The sequence below is a fragment of the Polypterus senegalus genome, chromosome 5 (genome assembly GCF_016835505.1).
Source record: "Polypterus senegalus isolate Bchr_013 chromosome 5, ASM1683550v1, whole genome shotgun sequence".
Lineage (NCBI taxonomy): Eukaryota > Metazoa > Chordata > Cladistia > Polypteriformes > Polypteridae > Polypterus > Polypterus senegalus.
In genome coordinates, this window is record NC_053158.1 from 34,467,202 (window position 1) to 34,488,264 (window position 21,063).

Below are 21,063 nucleotides of genomic sequence, written 5' to 3' on the forward strand. Positions count from 1 at the left end.
TAGCTCACTTGTAATGTTTCCACAGAAACAGCAGACCTGACAATGTAGGAGTAGTGTATGGAAATACAAGATTAAACTGTCAGTTTTCTTTGCGTGTGTACACATCTGCCATCAAGCACATTTATGTGAATCAATATGTTCGATTGTGCGTGTATGTAATTCAAAACAATATTTCAGATCATTCTAAAAGGGACCTCATTTATAGCGAAGTAACATCGCATAAGTCCTTCCATTTTAACAAAGAAACACCACCATTTTTCTTGCATTTGCATTCATTGTCTCTCTGCAATGTCTAAAAACATCATGAGTGCGCTGCCATCCACCAAGGTTATCTTCACTCATTGTGTGTGGGACTTAGTTGTATGTCCCACTTTGCATGTTCTCCCTTCTCCACATACAATTCATGTTAACTGTGTACTTCATTTTCAACGATGTATGAAAAACTGTGCAATGCCATTTCAAGTTAGTTTATTGTCATGTTCTACCTAAATGTAATAAGTAGACCACCAAGAGTTTTTACTATATTACATGTCATGAAGCAATTTGAGATTATCGGTGTGACTATCATCAATCACATTTTGGAATAGAGTTTCAGAGTTACAACAACATATGCAATTGAAGTGCAGCAAATTAGGAAAAGTGAGGGAAGGACAGGAGCTTGACATGCACACTGATGAAATAATTAAAAATCTAAAAACACAACACAAATAGACGTGGGCCCAAGCACTCATAGTGTTAAAACATGAGATTTCCATTTCTTTCGCTACCTTTGACTCGCTAAGAGACCTATCAAAAATAAACTGAAATACGTATAGTGTTGTAGTCTGTGACTAACAGAGGACGACTATAAGCAGATCCCAAATCCAGGGCACACTCAATAGAGTTTGAAATTATAAAATAAAACTGTTTATTAGAGAACGTAAGGTATATAAAGGAAGGTAGAGTGGGAGGGTGGCTCACAGAACTTGTACCACACATGAATATAAAGACACACTGAAGCCCTTTCTCTCCCCTTGACTAAGACTATGCCTCACCCGCTAACCTACTGTCTCCCCACCTCCACCAAGCCTATCACACTAGCTCTGGCTTTCTCTTCTGTCTCTTGCAAACTATGAAGCTCCCCAAAGTGAAGATTTGGAGTCCCTTTGATGGTCTGAAAACATGTTAGGGAAACAGCTTACATCAAACTGTTTACTGACCACTAAACAGAAAACAATAGTAAACTTGTGATCCAGTGGCTTCCCATTTCTTTATAACTTGAGCATATCTACTCCCACATTTAAAATGTAACAATTTCTTTGGTCAGACAAATTATTAACAATCCATAAACATTTATATCTATGACAGGCAGGTATGACTCGGTCAAAACCAGCCAGTTATTTCAATGTATTTTGTGCTTACAGTATAGAAGTTTGGTTTTCCCTTCCACTTCATAAAAATCAGACTTTTGGACAGTTTAGAAATCTTTGAAAATGTGTTTTTAAGTGGGCTTTTCAATTTGTTTTCAGGTATGTAAAGTTTTTTTATTTTTTTGTAACAAACTTACATTTTTTAGAAGCTGGCAGTGAGACGGAGAGCAATGTTGACTCAGACTTCAGCAGAGTCCAATTTGATGATTTGGTGCCATCCCCAACCTCAGAAAAAGCTTTCCTTGCACAGATTAATGCCAGAAAACCAGGGTATCTTCACAGCTCCTCGGCCACAGGTGCCATCCGTGGCGACATGTAAGTACTGAGAACTGATGTTCAGGTCATAATGTGGAAAGATGATGCCCTCTGTCTGTGTCAATATGAGACTGTTACGGCACTCAAAAAACTAAAGGTTAACTATTTCTATATATATTTTATTTTTATGAGGTTTTAATATTGAAATACTGAGAAGAAGTCGTCTACAATACTTAATCCAGAATTCTTTGTAAATTTATTTAGTCCTTTTCATCCATTTTCTGAACATACTTATTCCAATTAAGGTAGCTGATAACCAAAACCTAACCTGCTGACCCTGAGCTCAGGATGGTAAGCAATATTGAATGTGTTGTCCATCACTGTCACTCACAGTGGATCGATTTAAAGATGAAAATCACCCTAAGTTACTTGTGGAATATGGGAGAAACTGAAACAAACCCAGGTAAACAGGTCTAGAACATGTAAACTCTACAATGTTAGCTGGTATAAGGAGTCGATCTTTAGTCTCTGGAGCGGAGAAACAGAAGTGTTATTTAGCCTAACGTGTTAACAGTACCATTTAGATAAGATTGCCATGCAAGATGTTATAAACACTCCCTGGAGACATTATTGCTATTTTTTGTGTTAGGATGAGTGTTATTGTTATGGATATCTAGTTGAAATTTGGACCTCATTGTTTCAGTGTTTTGACTAAACTCCCGGCATAACATAAAGGCTCCCCAGCTTCTGGACTGATATTTCATTTGTTTATGCCATAAACCTCTTCTTAATCTCTGTTTTTTTTAAGGTATACCAATTTTCATCTTGGAGCAATGTAAGGTGTTCAAGGACACCACTGAAGAATAAAAACATGAATCATAAAAGATAAAAGAAAACAACATTAGAACAGAAACCGACATGAAAAACAGGGAAGGGATGGTTCCTACATTGTGTCAGATGATGCTCAGATAGGCTCTGTCTTAGGCCCTGGATATACTTAACGCTACGCGACGCTTGCGCTTGAGGACGCTGCTGCCACACAAGCAGTGTACAGTCTATACTTGCATGTATAATTTAAGTAAATCTGCAGGTTTCCACCAGGTTGGCAGTACAAGAAATTATCACAATGAGAAAACAATGTCCAGTTTCGCTGTGTTGTGAGTTGAGAAACAAAGATGTTGGAAAAAAAAAAGAATCTTTGCATTCTGATGTTGTTGCGAAAGTGCAGGAAAAAAAAAGACCGCAACAGCGATACAGATGGTACGTGAAACCTTTACATGTATTGCGTCATTACGATGGGGAATGTGCAACACTTGAATTGCCTGTGCAAGAAATGGATGAAGAAAAGCACATTCGCATGTCAACATTTAAGTTTGATGACCTGCTTCACTGCATCAAACCATTCATCAAACATCGAAGCACACAGATTGATTCTGTTGGAGCTGTAGTGCGGCTTGCCATCACATGTTGATAGTAAATATCGATGCTGATGTCATGTACCAAAACTCACATGCCACCCATATTTTTGCTGGTACTGCAACTCAAACACATGTTAATTTCTGACAACATGCTCAGAGGACACATCAAAACGCTGGGAACGTGTGGCAGCCATGATGCATGTGCGTACACATTCTGAGCATGAAGTATAAACCAGCCTTAACTGTACTCTTGAAATGGATAAGGAAGTTTTATAAGATTTCTTCATGTTGATTTAGATAGCATAGGAGATTTCTAACTCTTAGACATTTGGATTCCTGAGGATTTTTATCTCAGCAATTTTTTTTAAATCAAAGTCCACATCCTAACATTGACTTAATTCCTTATTTATTAAGGCATTAGCCTTATCAGTGTTAAATGAAGCTGTACTTGATGTTATCATTTCTTTTATTGTAACTGCACTGTAAGGACATTGGAAAGTTTTCAGATGAGAGGCGAGCATCCCATCCATCAACCTTGATGCTCCATACTCCTACCCCAAATGTGCTTCCCTTCAGTTTTCTCCAGTATTCTCAAGTATGTGATTCATAACTGAAATAAGAACTTAAGAAATTTAGTAAATGATGAGAGACCATTCAGCCCATCAGACTCATCTGTTTAGCTAATAACTAAGCTGTCCCAATATCTCATCCCAATTCTTCTTAAAGCTCGTGAAGATTTCTGCTTCAACTCCACGTCTCTTTTGTTTGTTCCAGACTCCCTCAGTTCTCTGGATAAAGCAGTGCTTCACGGCCTCAGTCCTAAATGCACTTCCCTTTAATTTCCACTGGTGTTTTCGAGCATGTTATTTACCCTTAAGTGTAAAGAATTCTGTTGGATTAATTTTATCAGTGAATTTAAGAATTTTGAATCAGGGTTTGGTGTCAGTGTCACTTTCTCATTTCAGGACTAAAGAGGTTAATTTCCCTTGGAATGTTTAACAAGAACATGCCTTGTAATCTTGTGACTGCTCTCTCAGTTTTACAGCATGATGATGGCAGTTTCAAACAGTATTCTGGAGGTGTTAGTTCGCAATAGTATAATGCCCATTACTGAGGCATGTAGAGAGTGATAAAGGGGCACATTACAGAAATTTAACTAAAGTCAATAGAAAAACGATTACTTAGATTATAATGTAATTATACTCATATCTGGCCATAATAGTAACCAGTCTTTAGAATGACATTTAATGAGCTAATGCAAAAATTTTAATATTAAATAGTTTATCTTTATTTTCAAGGCATCAAAAGGAAACTTTTCTTTTGTTGAAAATCTAAAGAGTGTTCCTAACTAAAAAGAAAACCACGTATAAAGTTACAACATGTAAAGCTAATTGTTATGTGCCCTGTGTAAACAGTATGCAGAGGAAACCATCTTTCTGTTACTTGGGTTCATTTCTTAAGCTGTTTCTGGATATATAACATCTGGTTGAATATGTCAGCATCTTTAGATTGGTCTATGGCAAGGTCTTTTACAGCTATAAGGAGAAGGAGGTCAGAAAGCCTCTCCTCTACACTGCTGTTGTGCAGTTTTGATTTCACCATTTTCTGCTTTGAAAGTGAGCACTCAGCTAAGGGCAGTTGTGACAGGTAATGTGGCATACATTCTGAGGAATTCACTCAAACAGGGAAAGACATTTTCTACCTCAATCTGCTTGAAGAAGGTCAGCAGGTTTGTCAATTACTCTTGCGTAAAATAAGTGAGGAGTGTAACACTCTGAGTTCAGACATCAGTCATTTCTCATCTGACCATCTGGATAACTTTGTGATGTGTTTACTGGGTCTAATTGCTTAATTCATTAGTTTCACCTGTTTTTGTAATTGTTGCACTGTTTAATTCAGTAGATGTTTTTCACATGATCTGTGTATTTGTTTATATTATTTAACTGGATGGGGACTGGACCAAACATGGCGTCAACAAAGGGTAGTGACTCTGAGGCAGAAAGGAAGGTCACCAAAACTAGTTAGGGAATAAAAGACATTAAACGGATGTAGGACACCGTGAAAGAGGCTGGAGTGGCTGCAGGAGAACTAACAACGTGAAGTTGACTTCAGGAGATTTCTTCCTGCTACAGGCCGCAAGCTACAATCGGTGTTGTTTTTTCCTGGAAGCAAGAATTTGCCCTTATAAAGTTAAGTATCTTTGAAGCTGGAGGTCAAGCCACTAATAATTGGTATAAACTGCAGTGGGCATCAAAGGCAGTCCTTAGGATCTCTGTTGACGGGATGAGCAGGCTAAGGACTACTCCATTAGCCACTATTAATGAAACCTGTTCTTGCTATCAGCTGAGAAAACAGTAGCTGCAGGTTCATATACTTTCAGAAGTTTAACATTCAAACTGTTGTTCACTTGGTGCTTGTTCTACATTTAGTGTTTTTCACTACTTTTACAAGATATACAAGAATTATAGGACTTTCATAAGGCAATCAGTTTTGGGTTATTTAACTTATTATTTTTCCTCTAAATACATGCAATAAAATTGTTGATAATAGTATGGAGTGTATTTGCTCAAAATAAGTTATTTAATATAAAATATTAAGTTTTACACTAGAAAAACTTGAATAATTCATATGAATAATGTAACGTACTTGTTCTCGTTCCAAATCGTTTCATTTTTCATTGACAACCATTTATCCAGTCGTGTTAAATTCTGCATTGTCAGATTGCACATATTACCTGCACAATCCAATCAAATTCCTTCCCAGTCTAGCAACACTCGTGCATCATTGGTTTAGCTTTGTGTGCATTGTTCGGCTCCTAGCCTTTCTTTTATGAAGATGATAGAAGTTGCAAAGTTGCTACAATGCAAAATTAAAATAAATACAGTGGAACCTCGAGATATGATCACCTCTGTATACGAGAAATTCAAGATAAGAGGAAAGTATGAACGAAAAATTCGGATTTAAATACGAGCATTGGCTCGCGTAAAGAGCCACGAGCCAGGAGAGCGAGAGAGAGATAAGGAGAGAGAGACACACATGAGAGAGAAGAACCATCAGCTCAGTTATGATCACATGACGCTCAGCAGACAAAGTGTATCCATACTACTCGTATTGCAAGACATCGCTCGTTTTATCAAGTCAAAATTAATTAAAAAATTTAGCTTGTCTTGAAAAACACTTGTAAACCAAGTGACTTGCAAACCGAGGTTCCACTTGTATATATTATTTATCAGTGTTATTTGTTAGGAAAATTGATTTTTATGTTGACATTTTTGGGGTTGCGAAACGGATTAACTGGATTTCCATTATTTTAAATGGGGAAGTTTGTTCTAGATATGAAAAATTCGCTATGCGAGCTCAGTGCTGGAATGAATTAAACTCGTATCTCAAGGTTCCACTGTAAAATAAAAGCAAAGCTCAGCAGCAAAATATGAATATATACTGTAGTTTGTCATTAGGGCATGAGTTTACAGTCAACATAAAAGGGAGGCACAAATCCTGCCCCTCTGCTGTGCACTCCAGTGGCCCTTATTTTGTATTCAGCCTTTTTGTTTGTGCCATAGCACTACATTTTTTCAGTTTTTATTGCTTCAGTGCATTGCTCAGAAGACGAGAATGTAAAATGTGTGTAAACTCTAAAATTTGTTTCATGATATTTGGCTTTATCTGTCTTACATATATTATTCATGCTACTTACACAAGGTTACTTGCATCTACACATCTGAATCTAGGTCATTAATATAAATTACAAAGCGCAACACATTTAGCATGAATCCTTGAGGGTTTTCACTGATGACCTGATTCCATGTGGAGACTTGTCTTGTTCTCTGTCAGTCTTGAGCATTTAAACTGATGTCAGTGGCATCCATTAGGTATACATTCTGTTTGATACCTTGGCAGATATCCATGGAGTCTATTAAGATGTTGCTCTGTCATTCTAGTACTACATATCATTTTAAAGACAGTTACACAGAGGTCTAAGTGACAGTAAGCTGGTGCCCCCCTTGAGAATGCATTGCTATTTGCACCTGTATTTGCCCTAAATGTTCATTATGTCATTAGAAAATCACATTAAACTGTTAAGGGATTACAATCCTAGTACATCAAGCCAGTTAACGTGCACTCAACACCATGACATATCCACTGTATGCCGATCACGCACACATACAAACACTCTGATTGCATATTTTAATATACTGGTTGAATAGTTAAAAAAAAAGAATAAATATATATATTAAATGAGCCAATTGACGCAGAAATAAGCGCATATTTAAGAAAACGAAATAACCGAAAATTGGAAGCAGCAGAAGCTCTTCATGAAAAGCTGTTCTGAGGTAATTTAGCTTTCAAAAGTAATAAAGTACTTCACAGTCAGCTCAAGAATGTACGTCATTTGGAAGAGGCCAACAAAAGCATAACAAAAATATGTTCAAGGCGGACTTGAAGATGTGTATCACAAAACTCAGTGATCTTGAGAAGCTAGCAGTGGACAGGTCATCTTAGGAGATCCATTGTGTGGTTTGATCAGTTCAGAGAGAGGGAGAATAGTTTGCCTCCTTATATATTTAGGTACCATATTGCCTAAACAGTTTTTTTTTTTTTAAGGTCATAAGCTTTTCTTGTATAAAACGGTCCAAATTGTGCACTATAAAGAAACTCACATGGTGATGTAATAGCAACATTAAATACTACTACAGTTCATATTTCTTCCATCCAACCCGCTATATCCTAACTACAGGGTCATGGGGGGTCTGCTGGAGCCAATCCCAGCCAACATGGGGCGCAAGGCAGGAAACAAACCCTGGGCAGGGCGCCAGCCCACTGCAGGTTCATATTTCTTGTTATTGCTAATAAATCTGGTTCAATGCAAAGAGCTTGACAAGGACCCTCACCCAATAATAGCAAAAAATTGAATCACACCGTAATATTTTTAAACCACACTTAATCCCGTTCTGTTATGTTTATGAAATAGAAAATAAAATAAATAGAAAAAAGGGTATGAGGCCTCTAAAAGACCCACAAGTAGGCATCATCTCAGGCAGACAGCCCTAAATTTACAGGCAGGCTTTAGACAATACAGGCCTAAAATGAGATCCATGGATTTAAAAGTTAAAAAATAATGTAAATGTCCAAAGATATATTAAAGATGCCCCTCAAGGCAATAGCCCCTTGTTGATCTATAGGAAATTCAAACTCACAGGGGGCTAGGCCCAATCCTGATTGCATCTGATCCAAGGCAGGAAACAGCCCTGCACAGCACGACAGTCCATTACAGGGTCCTCTGACACAGTGGCCAATTTGGAATCACTAGTTAACCCAACCAGTACACCATCTGGGATGTGAGTGTAAACCCAAAGTACCTGGATGAAGGACCCATACAGCCACAGGCACAACATTCAAACTCCACATGAGCATGTCCAGATGCAACATTTGAACCCAGGAGACTAGATCTGTGATGCTCACTGCCCCATCAAGCTCCCCTCTATGTAATTATCTTTCTTGAATTTTCTTGCAGAGGGGAAAATGAAAAAGTAAAAAGTTTCATGTGTAATGGTTAAGCCAGGGTTGTTGGCTTATTTATTTCTTTGATTAATGGTTCTGTTGTTTTATTTCTATGTTGTTAGTTCTGCTTTTGGGTTTGTTTTGTCTTTTTTACAGTTACAGTATGTAATTATATGTTTTTGTTAATCTTGTATTTTTTGTTATTTCTTTGTATGTACACATAATGTAAAAAATGTACTGTTACGTGTCTTGTGTTTTGTGGGTATAGATAGCCTCAAGAGGCCAGGTCACCTCTGATGTCACTGTTTCTGGCTGAGGGTTAAAGTTCATCAGAGTGACATTGTGATAGAATTGTGGAATTCACATCATCATGAGTATTGTTCAGATTTTCTATTTTTGTGAATGTTTGCTGTATTTTGTGGGTTGCTTTTCGGATTATTGACTTTATCTGTTCGATTTGGGTTGTCTTTTTAGGCAAACCGCTTTAGCCTTATTTTTTGTTCTTGTCTTATGCCTTGCTTGTTTTGTGTTGGTCCTTTCAATTCTTTAATACATAGTGTATCTTTGATTATAAAGAAATTCTGTTTTGCTGGTGTCCATGGACCAGGAGTTTACGGATCTCCTCTGTTCTTAAGGGCAATTTTGAAATTCTTTGAACTCTGAATTCTTGGACCATGAAGGCTGCAAAGCTTTCCTTTTTTAATTTGGGATGAGGCCACCTTGGGGTGAGGCCTCTCTAGTAGGCCTAGATCAGAGATAAGGGCAGGAATATCCTGTTGTGTGGGGTTCTTGAGGTCTGTATCCCTTCCATTATATTGTTTTGGCTAGAATCATTAACAATGTCAGAACACATTTCCAAAGTGATTACATCTTTTGTTTTTGTGTACTCAGGCTATGTACACACTTCTGCATTTTCATTTAAAAATATCATTTACTTTTAAAAATCCCATCTGTCCACAAAATTGTCCACAACGACTGAAAATATATGATATAGCCATTCAGCCACAATGGGCATGTGTGCATTGGTAGAAATAGGACAAGGAAAGTGTCATCCTCGTAGGGATTATTATCCCGTTGGCCACAGGGCCTATGGCAAGAATTTGGTGACCAGTAAATTATTTGCCTTTTGAAAATTTATGCAACATTCAAACTGTAAAAAGCACAATTTAAACACATACAAGTAAGCAACACAACATGCTCCATGGATACCAACTCTTGCATGCCCACTATGTTGGAATATGGTTTTCTTTTGAGAAGACTGACCAATCAGGGAATGAGATGTTGTAAAGAGTAGGATCCAATCAAAGATGGCCTAAGCAATAAGCGTAGCATGTGATTATAGTCTGTGTTTTCAAAACCCATTCACAATACAATATTATAAAGCTTAGTAGTGTTTCGTGATAGAAGGACACTACTAAAATTTGTCTTAAATAAAAATTCATACATTAATTTACCTTCATACATGGCTACAGATCCAAAAATTAAAAATGAGTTTTGTGCGTGTGTGATGGGAGGAGGAAGTACATTATGTTCAGGGCTTTTGTTGTTATCATTGCCCCAAAGTCCATTACCCAGATGCGGCACATCATTAATGTATAAGCTTTCTAAATCGTGAGTAGGTCATTTTGTTGGTGTCATTGTCTTGCTATTTCAAGTCTAACTAGTCAGCTACATTGCCTGCTGTATTTTATAATGCTCCAATAATATATATATACCGTATATATATTATGAATGGAAAGATTCAGTTGTGACAGCAGCATTAGAATTCATTGATTAATGAACATTCATTTATCGACCTTTGGTATATGTGGGGATGCCATCAGCTGGTGCTTTATTAAACAAAAAAGAATACAATACATGCCCATCTACTCTTCCACATGTCATCTCAATCTTTTTTTTCCTGTGTCGTTGGTCAGTAGCACAGAAGATGGTGAATCCTTTGTGAGAACAGATGATGACGGCTATGAGAATGACTCTGTTCGCCAGCTTGAGAATGAGCTAAAGATGGAGGAATACCTCAAACAAAGCCAGCAAGAGAAAGCCTACATGGTAAGGAAACCTATGAGATGCTCACAGCATCATGCCTCAAAAAAGGAGATCTGTAGCATTGTTGATCTTCTCAATTAAATGTCACCACAGTTAGTTTTTAATTTGTTTCATGACACTTAACAATGCTTTAAATACCAAAATACTTGCTTCAACACTGGTCTCCAGCTTACAGGTCGTGCAGCTCGCTTGTTCAGCTCTCTTTCTCACCCTCCAAGAAGCACATCTGGTAGTTGTGTCTACTGAGTGCTTCATCCCTACAATGACTGAAGTTAAGATTCAGTTAATCATTGCTGACCTTCATTTTAAAGAAAATCAATACATTCCCTGTATTTGCATCAGAGATAATGCTAAAAGTAATTGGGAATGAGCTACTGGGCAGTGGCAGAGATCCATCAGCCCGTTATCCATTAGTGTCAGAAAGAATTAGCAATGATACTGAAATATCTTCTGGTTGCAAGTTCTTTATTGAAAGACAATGCATTTAGGATCAAATTCAGCATTTTATTGTAAATATTATTAATGATTAACTGAAGGTAACTTTAGTATGTGGCTGAAACTTTTCTAAAGTAAAAAATACTAGTCAGGATAAAGGGTTTTATTCTGTCTAGCGGGCACTGCATTTCTAGAAATAGTGGCCTTCACTGTCAGCACTCTTGATTTCTAAAGTTTTGGTTTTTTTTCTTCTTTCTTTTGTGTTTGTGTTCCTCGTGTGTTTTGCTTTCTGTAGGTCACTTTACAGGAATGAGCTCATGCTTTCTCTCTGCTAAAGTAAGTACCTCACTGGCTGTGGCACCCCATGTCTCGCCTCCCTTTCCCTGTCTTCAGTTTGCAGCTGGTTCTATTGTATGTTAGCCATAAATGAAGGTTCGGGCTTATAGGTGATTTTTAATCTGATTTTAAATGTGAATGTTTACTTTCAGGTAAGTAGAGTTATGTTTTTGAACAATGTGGTAAGGACTTTCAAAAAATACACAAATTTAATCAGTCGCCAGGCTGTCCATTTTCAATACCTGCTTTTTCTACTTTCAAGGTTGTGGGAAGCCAGAGCACCTCCAGGTGGCAATCATTTACATATACATTAATTCACTTAGCAGACGCTTTTACCCAAAGCAACTTACTAAAGAGGTCAAACATGATCAAGTGATGCTAGGGTTTTACAGGACAAGGTTACAAAACTGCTCATGACAAGTAAAGAGCTCTAACCCAAACAGAACATCACAAAACTAATTACTCTTATCTTAGCTGTTAAGAACTGTTATAAATTTGAACAATCTTCACAGAACTACAGAGTCTACAAACACTGTTTAAACACAGTTCAGTTGGAGCTTGGTAGCTCGTTCCAGTAGCTAGGAGCTACACGTGAAAAGAGTTTGGATTGTGATTTGATGCCACGGATAGCTGGTACCACTAGACACTATTCACTAGCAGACCCGAGCAAACATGAAGGCGCATAGGACAGCATGAGTGCCTACATATACAAAGGTGCTGATCCACTGACTACTCTGGAGGCAAGCATCAAAGATTTGAACTTATTCCGAGCTCCAATAAAGAGCCAATAAGATGTACCTGAGAAGGGGAGCGACGTGCTCCCATCTTGAATGTAGAATACATGACGTGTCACTGCATTTTGATAGTACATGCAGGTACCTCTTCCAGTAAAGAGCTGCAGTAGTCCAGACATGATGAGATCAATGCTTGCACCCAAAGTTGTGCTGCTTAATCCTTAGTATGTGGCCTGATCTGGTGGATGTTTTGCAGAGTGAATTTACATGAACAAGAGACAGTTGTGATATGATCAATGAAGGATAACTGGCCATGGATGATCAAGCCCAAGGTTGTGTCCTGAAGTTTGAGATATTAGTGATAATGAGTCGGGCTTAACCGAGACAGAGTACTGAATAGACAGACAGGCTGGGATAACAAGGAGCTCTGTCTTTTCCAGATTGAGATGGAGAAGGTATTTCTTCATCCAAGTTGAGATATCAGTGAGACAACTGGAGATTCTACTGGGGAAAGTGTCCTCCTCTGGAGGGAATGACAGTTACCCTGTACTTACAAATCAAACAATTCAGTCTTGATTAAAGTGCACACTGCAGGCTTTTCATGTAAAGGTATTTGCATACATTTCCGTCACACAATGTATAAATGACAACATTTTTCATACATAAGAGAAGGCTTAAGGATACATGAGGCTTCTTTTCTGAACTATTAGTTTCTGCAAGGCTCTGTCCTCGTCCCACTGATGATCTGTATCTTCACACTTCCCCTTGGCCATATTATTTGTAGCTTTGGACTGGGTTATCATTTTTATATAAATGATACTCGATCCTAAATTGTCCCTAGCGTGTGCTTGGTTTGTGGGTGTGTGTGTGTGCCCTGCGGTGGGCTGGCGCACTGCTCAGGGATTGTTCCTGCCTTGTGCCCTGGGATTGGCTCCAGCAGGACCCTGTGTTAGGATATAGATGGATGGATGATACTCAGATCAATTTGAATTTTAAAAGTGGAAGTTCATCAGAAACTTCTCACCTGAGACCTTTCCTCAGTTGAATTAAAAACTGGATGTAACATAACTCTTTAAAATTTAAACTGCAACACAGCCAGAGTCATGCTAAATGGCATTAAAGCTCAGTTTAAGAAACTGAGCATTTTTCAGTCATCTTGGTGATGATGTAATCAGACCTTCTTTTTCTTTTTTCTTGGTGTCATTTTTGTTTCCTCTTTTTCTTATTCTAGCCACTTACTGTAAATCACATTAAGAAACGTTGTTACTTCCACCTCCGTAACATTATCTTGTGTTCAGTCATTCCTCTCCTTATGAAATTGATATAAATTTCTGTTTCTAACTTATAAACCTTTCAATGGCTCTGCACTGCACTACATTACTAACCTCCACTGTCACCCACTAAGGTCCACCGATTCACTGACAATTTCATTGTGCTCTACAGGTGACAGAACCTTCAGGTCTATAGCGCCCAGACTTTGGAGCAACCTCGCTAAATTAATGAGATTAGCCAACTTAATTCATTCTATCAAAAATCAACTTAAAACTCATTTGTTTAGAAATTTAACTTACCTTGACACTCTGATCTTTCTTTCAGTCCTGGTGCTCAGGATGATTTGCGTTTGTCTCACAAATTATCTTATATCTTCAAAGATTTTTGTAGTATGTTTTTCTTTTTAATTGTTTTTCTGGTCTGTTGTCTCTCATTCTAATTCAGATCTTGATGTTTCCTGTAGTTATCTTTATTTGGTGTTTCATGCAGATATTACTTCTCTCCAGTGCAGTGACATGCAGTGAGATTCATGGCTGGTGAGGCACTCAGAGTCAGGTTTACAAATATATGAACCCCAAAGAGTAGTTTATTATCTATTCAGTTGGCAGCCTGCACATTGACTGCTGGTTATGTTTTATATGTCATCATCATTTTTTACACAAACATCGGTATGGTGGATATTTGGCAAAGAAAGAAAGTTACATGTATAGCGGAGAGAGCACATTTGCTCCTCACCCTCCATGTGTTCTAAATTTGCTGTTGCAATTCCACAATTCATACTCATTCAATACACAGGAAAGTATAGAGTGGTGTACAAAAAAACGGATTTCACTTTTGACCTTCAATGAATGATTTAGTTGTTTTTAAAAGCTTTTCATTTTGATGCTTTATTCAATTTTAATACAGACTGTTCAACAAAAGGATAACAAGAAAAAACAAAAGAATATATTATTTAAGGTAAAAATGTAGTTTTTAAATATTAGATTGATTTTTTTCTTAGTCAGGTCCAATTTTTTATGACATTGAAAACCGTTTATCGTCTTACCTTTATTTGTAAATGATATCCATGTGTCTGTCCTTCTCCACGAAAATCTCTTTCAATATTTTGTAAAACTCCTCCTTATTTTCCTTTAGTTTTAAAAATCTTAATCTTCAATTTTGGCAGTTAGCCGGAACAAACAATAAAAATAAACGGACCGCTGCAGTGCACTTGACTTTCTGATATCATTAACTTATTGGCGTCCAGAGCCTTTGCGTAGAAGAACAGCAGCAACAAGCACCTGATGGGCTCACATGCGCCCCCTTCAGAGTGCCTTTTCATTCGATTTTATGTCCAATCAGCAAGACTAAATATGTCACACACTTTCATTAAAGATATTAGCCAGACTGTGGAAAGTCAAGTTGTATAATAAACATGTCTGTAAACATTATGTCGGCGACATACAGACAGACAGCAACAGGCACGTGCCAACTGCATGCGTCAACCTAGTGTGTGAGGGAGAGCGCAGTCCGGGTTAAGGGGAGGCTCGTCGCTGCCGCATCTCGTGTTCCTCCCCTGAATTTGAACAGGAAATGTGCAAATTCCGTGATTTTGACTATAAAAATGATCTAAATTATTGGAATGACGCAGAAAACAGATTTATAGCACAAACCAGTGGACAAATTTACTTTGTTATCATTATTAGTGTTTTTTTTATTTTTCAGGATGACAGGTGAGGCAGATGCCTCCCATGACCGCACATCCCTGCTCCAGTGTTTTATAGTCCCTGTTGTTCATTTTGAATTTCTGTGAAGCACTTTGAGCACGGGAAAGGTGCTATATAAATAAAATGTAGTATTATTATTATAATTAGTTTGTCAGAGATAAAATAGCCCCTCCACAGTACTGCAGGGCTTACTAAATTCATGTCTGCATTGCAGTGACAACACAAAGCAGGAACATAACCCCCAATGAGAAAGACTTCTTCTTTTAATAGTCAATTGTGCTGTCTTTCGTTTAAAGATAATTTACAAGTTGGCTTAGGCAATCCCAGTCTGTTGCACTTTCTTGGTCAGCTAATCCATCTCATTCAAACATCTTAAGCAGCTTGCGTTTAAATGCTTTTAAGGTATCCACTTCAACTACCTGAGCTGGTATTCCCATAAACCCCTCATGTGAAGAAGTGTCTCTTGGGTGTTTGTTGTGAGGGCACATCCTTTTGATTTCGTTGAGTCTGTGATCTACTATTTAACTGAAGACATTCTGTCGAAAGGGGCGGTGCAGTGGGGCAGTGGTGGTGCTGCTGCCTTGCAGTAAGGTTCACGTTCTGGGTCCTCCCCACCTGGAGTCTGCATGTTCTCCCTGTGTCTCCGTTGGTTTCTTCCAGGTGCTCCCGCTTCCTCCCACTGTTCAAAGACATGCAGGTTAGGTGAATTGGTGACACTAAATATGCCTTGTGATGGACAGGCGCCCTGTCCAGTGTTGTGCTCTCTGAGAGAGGCTCCAGCGCCCCCACGACCTTGGTGTGGATTAAGCAGGTCAGAAAGTGACGTGACATGTCTAATGTCTCCTGGGTGATACAGATGTTATCGTTGTTTGCTTATACAGTAGCTCTAGGAGTGTTGAGGCCCCCTCACTCTATGGGTGGTATTTACATCTCCTCCTAATATCTGAGTGGGTTCTTCAATAGCTGTCTGTATCCTCCAAGTGTGTTAAGTGTGTTTCCTCTAAAATAGCCCAGCAAGACTGAGTGGGTGAGAGTTGGCATCCTTTTTCTGTACTGGTGCTCCATCTCTAGTTAGTTCCTGACTTGCACCAAACGCTGCTTGCATAATCTCCAGCCCCCTGCAAATGGAATGGATGGGTTTAGAAAGTGGATGGATGGATGGATGGTCAAATTTCCATCAGTAACACAGTCATGTCATCAACTACAAGTCAGTGGCCATGTTAACAGTCTGTCTTTCAGCCGCCCTCTCATTCAGTTATCTGTGACCACACACTTGTGTGTTAATCATTGTGGAGGATGTTACGCCATGCTGTGTGTGAGTGGAGTGACTGAGCTCAGTCCAGGAGTGTGAGGACAGCAAACGTTAACTTGTGAGTTCACTCCTGTTGAAATCTCCGCAGGTGAGCCACGGCCAAACAGACGACGAGAGCTACGCGAGAACCGACGATGATGACAGCTGCGTCCGGACGGACGATGAGGAAGGCCTTCTGGTCCAAAATGAAGAATGGAATGAACATATGAAACGTCTCATGAAAAAAAAAAATCCTGCAGCCATCCTGAGAATGAGAGTTTTGTAACTGTTTGAAGATTGTAGTTAAATGTGTGTTTTATGATTTACATGCTCATTTTTTTTGTTTGAAGGTTTTTTTCTTTTCTTTTTTTTTTTCTTCTAAACAGCAGCATATTCATTTTATTGGAACTAACAGGGCTGACCAAACCAGTGCCAGTCAGGCTGCTGATGTGCATTGCTCACCAATGTATGATTAACGTGCGTAGTAATGATGACATTTAAACTAGCAGAGTTTCATTTTTATCGTTGATGTTGATTATGTAGGATTTTGGTTACTGCTTTATCTTTTTTTTGTGGTAAAACTCACCCAAAAGATGGGTTATGAACATGATCGTGAATTTTAAAGAACGAGTAAAACAACATACATCAGCAGAAAAAAAAGTTTCATTTGGCTTGGGTGGATTCATTGACATGGAGAGCGATTTGTGCTTTTTCACTGTTTTGTTCATCTGTGATGAAGTCAGCCATATGTAATTCATATTTCCATCAGTGGGTCCTTTTACCCGTTCCCTAGAGTGAATCCACATCTTGCATACGGTATATACATGTATAATTCGCTTGTAGCCACATATACACGTATGTATAGTACGTACATTTTGTGATTTTCATATTTCTTTGGAAAAACTCAACCGAACTAAGAAACCTTTCACAGAGTCGAGCCTTTCTACTTCCGTACAAATGGAGTCACTACAGAAGCTATTTTTAATCCTCCATTATCTGTCACACGATCTTTGTTTGTTCCTTTTAAGAAAGCATGGATATGTTGGAATGAAGTGAATGATTGTGTTTTGTTGTGTCAAGGCCTTTGGCTAACTGTTGTCATGCCATTTAGACGTGAGCTTACGAATCCGCCACTCCCATACCACTTTGATTTATTTGGTGTCTTCTCTGCCAGACTGGCAACTTGTGCACTGCATGTGAGAAACCCGGGAGGATGAGTGAAAGGCTTGTGTAGGTGAAAAGATTTTTATCAGGCAGCATTTAAGGAGCAGTTAAGAACGTTGACATGAAGTGGCAGGGAGGAGAAGGGTGGCCTGCTGCCATTTTAGGGAATCTACTTTGGATTTTTAGTTCTGCTGGGCTTTTTTTTCATAAAGTGGTTTGTCTGTCGGTGTGTGTGGCGCACTTACAATGAGATTATGTACTGAGTGTCCGATTCTGTGTGTCTGCGCTCTGGTGAAGCAAAATATTCTAAATAAAACCCAGAGAAAAGATGTGTTTATCATTGATCTTTGGAGGCACTAAAGAGGCACACAAAGACATGAAACGTAGAATGGCGTACTTTTTATCCTTATGTCACTTTGTTTAAGACCGCACTCTGTCATTTTGACCTGCATTAGTCGAGGAAGTGAATGTGAAATGCAGGAGCTTCAGGAGAAAGCAGGTGTGCTGAAAAAGTGCAGGAGAACATAAATGGCGAAGCTGACACAGTTTACAAAGCAACCGTAAAGAAGAGGAGAAGAAGAGCCTTCATCTCCATCTGTACCTGCTGCTTCTCCAGCACTGCTTTAGGGGGTTGAGGCTTTGAAGAACGGCCAGCGAGTGTCTCACTACCTGTACAACGCTGACCTCTGCTGGAAATTCTCGCATCAGTGCCGCTGGGGTTTTTTTTCCCCAGTTTAAATTTTTCCATTCAGTTTTATATGATATGCTTGCAGATTGAGTAGGAGTTTGTCATCTTTAACTTTGACGTGTCTGAATGGGTGAATTATAACCACACGTTTTTGTTGCCTTGGTTTTGTTTAGGCCCCTGGGTTTAGAGTCTCGTAATTAAACCACACGGGCTCCAGTGCACCTCTTGAGCCCAATTAAGCGAATGAAGTGCACCTCGTAGTCAAGTGAAGACAAACCAATGTGAGTAACCCAAGTGGGACAGAGCTGTTGTTATGATGTCCCCCGTGACACCACCAGATTAGCTCTGCGAATTAGATGGGCATTTCTGCAAGGGTCGACAGTAAGCAATTTAAGCAGCTGTTGTCCTCATTCAGAAACAGGCATACAAGTGGGCCAACCTTCTGAGGCAGTACACACAAGAAGCAGAAGTCTGCTAACTTTAGATCTTCAGAAGTGTCCCACATTATAAGAACACAAGAGGAGCTTTAATTGAAGGGCTGAAGAGTGGTGTTCAGAACAACTAGGATACGTTTAGGACTGAAACGGTAGAAGGAGAAGTCACCCTGATCTAACTGGGCTATCGGTTTATTGTTGTAAAACGATGACCGGGAGGTAAAGGCACAGTGACGTCGCTGAGGTGTTTCAGGCTGTCGGACCTGAACAGCTCGAAGACGTCTGTGTGCAGAACGGATTCATCCCATTGATGGAGGGCAAGCAAGACCCTTATAGTACAGGCAATATTCTGGGCTGGCACACCCTGCCAGTGATGTGAACACTGTGAAGATTTGTCTGTCCATCAATACTCTCCTGGCCTTACGTGTCTCGCCTTCCACCTCCCGCCCGCCCACATGACATATGCAAGTGCAGTGTGGATGAGCGTTTCACTGAGACCGAACGCAAGTGCCATTTGCTTAAATTTCATTCAGATAAACGAAAAGTGTGGGGTGTGTGGGCCACTAAAGTCTGACATTAAGAAGAACCCGCTTTGAATGGGCTACAGCTGTTGAAAACCTAAAAGCAGAGTTCATATAAGCCAGCAGACAAGCACATTTGTCAGTTTGAAACTTAACTGATTGTTAGAATTTTTGAGTCATGAACAGCTGAGCTAACTAAAGTCTGCACTGAGGCACAATAACAGACATGAATCGAAGCCAAGGTTCAAATTATGGAGCCAAAAAACAATCCAAACATATCAAAAACGTGACCTTTGAGCGGCCAGCGGGGTGGCGTGCTTAGTGAATGTGAACAGGGACGGCTTGTCTCGCTGGACCTTCCACCCGGCCCTAATACTAACTCAACTATAAAATGGCGGCTTCTGCCACCCAATCCAATCGGCCACTCGTGTAAAAATCCAGCAGATCGTGACTGAAACGCTTAGCTGCTCGAAAGATGTTTAATGCTGTTTACTGTATAATAAATAAAGGAAAAGAGTATTTGTATGGGAAACTATTGTCTGCACATGTCAGTGTGATCTTTGTTGAAACAAAAAAAAAATAAGTATTTTCATATTGCATGAAACACAGAAATGTCTTTGTAAGCACAGACTTGCGCCCGTTCTCAGGGCAGGAAGACCCCTCAGGGCTTTGAAGGCAGGGCAGCTGTGGCTGCCTGTTACAAATTCAGCGCCAGTGTTTGGCCATTTTGGGTGATGCACTGTCCTGGTCTGAGGAGTGCAGTGCGGTATAATAATAAACATAATAACAACTACTAGGAAGAAACAAAATGCTCATTTCATGTGTTTTCGGCCATTTCCGTTAGATCACCACTTTAGTGTTGCCATGTAAATAATGCAACTCCTGGTTGCTAAGTTATAAAAATAATGAAAAAAAAATATATATATATATGTATAAATACATTATTAGTAATAAATGGTTCAAATCAGCTGAAAGAGGCTGTAAATAGAAACAAATCTGCTGTGCCCTTTATCGCTAAGGACACTGTTTTTTGAACCAAAAATTGTAAAAAGAAAAACGGTCAAGTCGCCAAGACTAACTGTAAGAAAATGTTTTCTGGCTACTGCTGTACTTGACTGCGGTCCTATTCTGAGTGTGGACGCACTAAGACAACGGATTTCACATCATTCATCGGTATTGTAATAGAACTACTGACGTCTGTTTTGTATCGTTGCTGAGTATCGTTTTTTTGTGTGTTGGAAACCACTGGGATATGTTATATTTTGAAGTGATTAAAATATTTAAGTGTGTGTCTGTATTTTGGAATGGAATTCTTTCTCCATTAAAGAGATGATTTTTTAAAAAAGTAGTTAAGCTTTCTTTATTTGTCACCTTTGATTTGGTTGTTGTGTCCCTTCGTGAGTTAAGTATGGAGTTGGGGTTATTCATTTCATTGGGTTTTCATGCTGTCAGAACTAACAAGAGGGTCTCGAAAAATGCCTGGATACGCCGATAAAGTGCGTAAGAGCCTTTGGACCCTCTTGGCTCTATGGCTGTGAATTCTCACTGGCAGAATGTAAGCCACAGAGACGGAAAAGACTTGATGTTCATGTCTGAGTCTTGGTAATGCTTGGCACAGGTCAGTACTGTGACTGCTTTGACACCACTGGGTGCTCAGTTAAGGGGTCTTCAGGTGTACTGTCCATCGTACCCGGAGAGGGCATTGGACTGAGGTTCTTACTGGGATGGTGCCACAGATGGATCAGCAGAAAATGCCATCGATTATACAGCCCCCCCGATACTCTAGGTGGCAACGCACCTGTGCTGGTACCCCCGTGCAGGCACCAATGGGGTATGCTGGGAATTGTAGTCC

At 39.2% G+C, this 21,063-nt stretch overlaps 1 protein-coding gene across 20 annotated transcripts in view; it reads left to right on the forward strand.

The window, feature by feature from the left end:
- The window catches only part of dtna (dystrobrevin, alpha), a 480,591-nt gene extending 460,032 nt beyond the window's left edge, over positions 1-20,559 (forward strand). For 18 of the 20 annotated variants that reach the window (XM_039754468.1, XM_039754466.1, XM_039754464.1 and 15 more), the window contains 3 exons: positions 1,556-1,724; positions 10,501-10,633; positions 16,514-20,559. In XM_039754468.1, the coding sequence (XP_039610402.1) occupies positions 1,556-1,724; positions 10,501-10,633; positions 16,514-16,690 (479 nt within the window). In that variant the 3' untranslated portion in view covers positions 16,691-20,559. Of the gene's footprint in view, positions 1-1,555; positions 1,725-10,500; positions 10,634-11,360; positions 11,402-16,513 lie in introns of all 20 variants that reach the window. The other 2 variants (XM_039754474.1, XM_039754465.1) reach the window with 2 other exon arrangements.
- Positions 20,560-21,063: the final 504 nt, after the last annotated feature.